General features: G+C 38.5%; 1 protein-coding gene across 8 annotated transcripts in view; it reads right to left on the bottom strand.

Annotated features, from left to right (window-relative positions):
• Nucleotides 1-423: 423 nt before the first annotated feature.
• The window catches only part of LOC112142593 (RNA-binding protein Musashi homolog 2), a 311624-nt gene continuing 306047 nt past the window's right edge, over nt 424-6000 (bottom strand). For 6 of the 8 annotated variants that reach the window (XM_024266053.2, XM_024266058.2, XM_024266056.2 and 3 more), the window contains 2 exons: nt 3191-3261; nt 424-1416 (listed from right to left, as the gene is read on the bottom strand). In XM_024266053.2, the coding sequence (XP_024121821.1) occupies nt 3220-3261 (42 nt within the window). In that variant the 3' untranslated portion in view covers nt 424-1416; nt 3191-3219. The remainder of the gene's footprint in view (nt 1417-3190; nt 3262-6000) is intronic. The other 2 variants (XM_024266054.2, XM_024266055.2) reach the window with 2 other exon arrangements.

Below are 6000 nucleotides of genomic sequence, written 5' to 3'. Positions count from 1 at the left end.
TTAACCCCAGAGTCCTTCATGCTGTCCCTTTTACAAAGCCGACGTACAAATGTGCAAAGAGGATGGCCTGTACTTCACAACTCACAGTGCAATGATTACTTTCAGTGTTCTCTAATTTATTTATAGATTTCATAATAAATTAAACCTGCCAATGACTCCACGAGAGAACTCACGATAGAAGGCTGAGGTATGGTATCAAAACGCTTCTCGATCCTTTTTAAAAAAAAATGATTCAGAGAGCCTTCACCAGCCCGAGCGAACAAACGTCCAGCCAACAGGTTCCTCTCCAGAGTACAAAAGTGTCAGAATACACTGCAAAACGCCTCTTTAAGGTCTAATCTCCACCTACAGTGTGCTTTGGATGTCTTTTTTTCTTTGAAATGACACTGATATCTTAACAGACAAAAGATACCCATCAGGCTCTTTTTTTTTTTTATATATCTTAATTATTTCTCAAACTGGTTGTAAATTTGCTGGTATGACACTTGTAAAATTATTCAGCTTCAGTATTTACAGAGCAAGTGTGTTCAGCTTTGAGAGTGGGCTTGTTACACCGTCTTCCAGCAGGAAACAAAGAGTAGAATATTAACGGTTTACAGCTTTTTCTTCTATTCACACGCTATAACATTGTTCTTTTGACACACCATCACAAAAATATGCTATTCTCTCACAGGGTTGGTTATATGCAGTGACTGGAATAATATGTACAGCTACATTTCTTTTTCTCAAGTTTGAATTCACAATGTAGTTATATGAAATTTTGTTATAGCATATATATATATTTCTAAACAACAAAAACAACACTTATAAAAAAGGACCATAAAAATATTGGAGTCCTCTTTGTATTGCCCAAAAATAGGTAATTATGGTTTACAATGAGACATCACAAGAAAAAAATAAAATAAAACAGCGACTAAAATTTATTACTTTGATACCTTCTTTCAGATTCTCCTTAAATCTTTTTTTTCCTGTTTTTGCAGAAGGACTGGATGACCTTTTTCCTTTACATTGACCATTACAAAGATGAAAACTTGCAGATATTCTTGGCTTTGACCCCCCCACCCCCCATTGTACTTTAAAACAAAAATCCATTGACACAGCACTACTAGAAGTCAAAAGAAACCGAGAAAACAAAAAGGCTACAATGAATAGGTACTAGTGAAAAGAAAAGGAAGGAAATCAGTGGGTGAGCTGGACGTGAAACATCATACCAAACCGGTTCATAAAGTTATAGGAGGTTTGGATTATAGTACAGCAGTTGTTCTTTTTCAGAGATGACTTTTTCTTTTCTTCTTCTTCACGTGGTTCCATCTTTTCGGGTGACGCCGTAGTGCTTGAAGTTGATTTAACATCACCTGCACACAAAGCCAATTAGAAACTTCTTCCTGTCTGTCCTGGGCCACCAGATATACTCTGCTGCGTGACAAGAGGAGGGAGAGGGAACAACAAACCACAGCGTTAACAAAGTTTCATTAGCAGAAAGACACGCTCACATTCTGCTCAAACAAACAAACAAAAGTGGTTCATGCTGGTTGGAGCTCAATAGTGTCATGGAAAGAATGTGAGAAATGATTGAAATAAACTGTAAAGTGTAATAAACTACTTTAGTTCATAATCCCACTGAGGAGTCGGAGCTACAAACACGATTTCAGTGAAATTTTGGACACAACTTCTGTGGATCTAAGACAACAAAAAGCTTTTCCTCTCTGAGTTTTATCTGATCTAATTTACTGATGTTAGCAACAAGGATGTGAAACGGAAACAAAAAGCTGAAACATTCAGCTCCTCTTGTTAGGCCACTTGTTACTAACAGCTTGTAGGTGTTACATTCAGTTTAGTTGCAAAATCACTGACAGTATATGAGAACTGAACCGAGCAAGTTTGACGTCACTCTTAGAAAATGACTTAGGCTATGTCCAAATCCCCCCCCCCCCACCCGCTTTATAGTGCACTATTTGCTGGATTTCCCAGAAGTCTTTACGAAAAACTAGCTTGCATCAATGCTAACTACTATTAGCAAATATAGACTACAATGCATTGTGGTCCAAACAAGCTTAGCGAAAATAAAAAAATGTTTAAATGTAATTTTTAAACAAACCATCCATATTTTCAGCATCAGAACACAGTGGAGAAACAAATAGACATCGAGAAATGTTCGTTTTAATTTGATTTTCATTTTGTGAAATTAGTGACGTAATATCCGCCGTTTAGTCAAAGTACAATACTGGCCATTGCTTTTAAAATCCAGGGCACAGTATAGTTTTTAGTAGTTAGGGATTAGGATGGTAGCCTTACTTTCAGGTATGTACATTGCAATGTTGGAGCCAGACGGCGTCAATAAGCAGTAGGGGTGTAACAGTCCATTTTAATAAGGGTTCAATATTTGTGGTTATTGATACGATTCAGAGTCAATTTTGGTTTATTTGGTACGATCCAATTTGATCTGATTCAGTGAGTTAAAATCCAGATAAATTACACCCCTAGTAATGGATCGGAGTCAACATTTCTATGGCAACCGCTCTCGCTAATCAGGAGTGAGCTTATTGGAAAGCCACACCCCCACCAGTGAAAGTGGGCTCAGGAGAATCCGTCAATCAAACATTTTGAACGTTGGAGGTGAGACCACCTCCTTTTATTGAGGCCTCTGATTGACCAGTTTATGACTTGAGTAAATTGTGATAAAGAAAAAAAAATATCTTTATCAAGACATTGTTAACAAATGTGTCAAAGTAAGAATGGTTATTCTGACAAATATATTCACTGAGTCATAACTGTTTATTTTTCAATAGAAGTCTATGGGATTTTGGATTTTTGGTACCAGCAGGTACTTCCTGCCAGGAAGGGAAGAGGGGAGGGTTACTCAGTCCAGTTCTCTTATACAGTCAATGGTCAAAATCAATCAAATTAGTGTGACTGGGATGAGTGACACAATCGGAAACATGGAAATAAGGAAACATGGAGGCATTTCAGTTATGAGGGAACGAACCAAGAGCTGGTAGTGGAGGTGCGAGTGTGACTTTTACTCCTCCTTCAAACTAATTTCTGTTTTTTTCAGTAAATTATCATTTTTCTTTGGGATTTTTCTTAAATTACACTTAACTCTACTTCCAGCTCTTAGCGGGGATGAATGCAAATCAACACATGTTACAGACAATTAAATAACAAATTGACAGGAAATAAAGTGCAATACCTCTGATGAGATAGCAACCGGCCACCTGTTCAATGGTATCCATTTGTAAAAGCTGTCGCAATCAACGGGCCCTAAAAATGTACAGTTAGTGCTTGTGTCAGTATGCATTTCAGAGAGAAAAGTGAGTAAACTTTTTCAAGCTAGCATGAATGTTGGGCACGACTGCCGGACTCCGACAGGAGGAGAACGCCTTAAAGGCTGCGACGATTCGGATGTCCAAAAATAAAGAGCTTAATTAATCAAAACACATCAACTCTCTTTTTGTTAGAACGAAATGGCAAGTGAACACATTCATGCTAGCATAACTGATTGAATCTGAGAGCGTGCAGAGAGCGGCGTGGTCTCGGTGGGATTGCCCCCCCCCACCCCCCACCCCGCTGACAGGTCTGCAGAAAGCCACCGACTCCGACGCCGAAAAAAGAAGCTCTTTCAGCTGCGATTATTTGTCTTTATCACCTCAATCAACTAATTGCGCTCTAATTGTCTTGCATAAAAATACGGTTAGGTTCATTACTGCTTCTTCACAGTGCCTGTTTTCATACTGGCTAAAGGGATTAATAAAATCAGTGAAGCGTGAGACACAGGGACAAATCAGCGAGTCTGAAGTCATCCGTGAGCTTGTGAGATATGATGATTATACACACATTCAGATGAAAAGCACCCACAGTACAGAAATGAGTTATAAGCGTGTTTTAGTTCTGAATCATTTCCTATTTTAATGTTCTGAATAGAGAGATCATTGGGCCGCGAGAGAGGAGTCAGAAATCTGCATCACCTCTGTGATTTACTGATCTCTCTTTTTATTTCCCCTCACTCTGAAGCGGTGATATTCACACCGATCTGCTCTGGAGGTGTCTTTCAGGATCCCAACATGACAATTTGCCTTGCATTTGCATTTCTGTCACTCAGCCATGGAGCATGGCCACAAACGTCGCAACAAATGGAAAATAATAGGAGCAAATAGCCTCGCATCCATCTGTAAACTATCTGCTGTTAAATCTGCCTCGAAACAGAGCCAGACTGGATCTTTACTGCACACACTGAGACCAGTGAAGAAGTCAAAAGAGGCTGCAAGAGGGGCTTTGTTGCAAAAAATGAGTTTAAGCACTTGGGTTATTTTTTCAACTCAGTTCTTGGGTTATTTTTTATAGCAATCTTTTTTTTGTGGTTATAGTGGTTTCATTTTAACTCAATTTATTATTTTTTTTCTGAGTAAAATACCCCAAAATGTAGTCCCTTTTCAACCCTAGAATTGGGTTAGAAAGCAACCCAACTTAGGTTAATTTTAACTATGGAGTTTTTTAGTGTGTAAGAAGCTACTTTTGTCACTAAACTGAAACAAAAAGGTGTAATTATCTTTTGTATTACTAGTTTCCATATAAACTAAAACAACAAATAAAATATTATTACTCAAAAACAAAAAAACAAGTGATATAAATTTTGTTTTTTATATTTTTGCCATGATCTTGTTGCATTTTTCTGATGACGCATTAAAAATTAAGCTTAAAATAACACTTTAAAAGCATTTTTTATATTCAAGTTGTTGTGAATTTGCTTATTTGTGAAGTAGAAACAAAGTTGGCGCACCACAAGCTCCCTGCTCTAAGCTTTCAGCGATGGAGAAGGGAAAAGGGGGCGGGGTTGCTTCACGGCCACAACTCAGAGGTGAATTTCTAGTGAACTCCTGCCGCTCTGCAGAAACTATGTCTTATAAACAACAGCATTTTTTTATTTAATCTAAAAGCTGCATGATCATATTAAAAAAAAAAAAAACACTGGGAACACTTTTACAATAACTCAAAAGATGATCAGAGTGGAAAATTATCTTTTATTTTGAAATTTAAAAGCAACATCTACCTTCATGTTCATTTCACATAAAAAATGAAAGCTCACGGATGGAAAAAAAAATTCTTTGGAAGGAAATGTGAGTTAATGATGTGGACTGCATCATTTGGGAAGAGTGCCTTCACCCTGCAGTCTTGCAGTGCTTGCTTGCTTGCGGTACTAATAGGCTTGTTGTTAGTGTATCCCAGTTAAGCCATGCGTTAATTAACCACTTTAAGAAAGCAGATGTTATTTTTAAAGTTTCCTCCGAGTCTCTAAGTTGAGTCACGTGAAACAGAGCAAACAGGCTTTGTAACGTCACATGGACCGGTTTTTAATAAAGTTTGAGACATTTTACTATTTAGAGAGGCTGCGCTTGGATGTGTTACTTTAAATTCACACAGTAACCCTGGGAATTATAACAGGTACATATCATGATTGGTAATCAACATTAGTGCTGCTCCAGAAGGGAAAGCAGAATGCTAATTTAGAGATTCTGCATGTATAAAGTCACAGCAGTAAGATGGGATGCAGATGAGTCATCCTAACTTGCTGCTCCTAAAAGCTTATTGGGAAGGAGGAAAAGTCAAAGCAGAGAATGACTTCGACCTATTTTGCAGACTGATCATCATTGCCGGCTTTGTGAATATCTCTCCAAGGATTAACATAAACAAATTAGTTCCTTTCAGCGCTGCTGTATTCCCAAGAATTTTTTTTTCCTTGCAGAGTCCTCCTTTGAGCGCGGTGACAGAAAGGCAGGATAATTCGGCTCACCTAATGTGACATACAGGCTCAGGCGCCGGAGTTTGTCCACAAGAGTCTTTAGATGCTGTCAGCCTGAAAAGCTCTGTGTTGCTGTCACCTCCACTTGCCAATCCCGGTCTTACATTTACGAGTTGACATGGCAACCGGCAGCTAAGTGATCAGCGAGGAAAAAACAAAGCAGCAGCAAAAGGCTGAACAGCTACACCCGGACAAGGACACGG

This window comes from Oryzias melastigma, linkage group LG14 (assembly GCF_002922805.2).
Source record: "Oryzias melastigma strain HK-1 linkage group LG14, ASM292280v2, whole genome shotgun sequence".
NCBI classification, from domain to species: domain Eukaryota; kingdom Metazoa; phylum Chordata; class Actinopteri; order Beloniformes; family Adrianichthyidae; genus Oryzias; species Oryzias melastigma.
The sequence above is the reverse complement of the archived record's forward strand: the minus strand, read 5'-3'. Positions and strand labels throughout refer to the sequence as shown.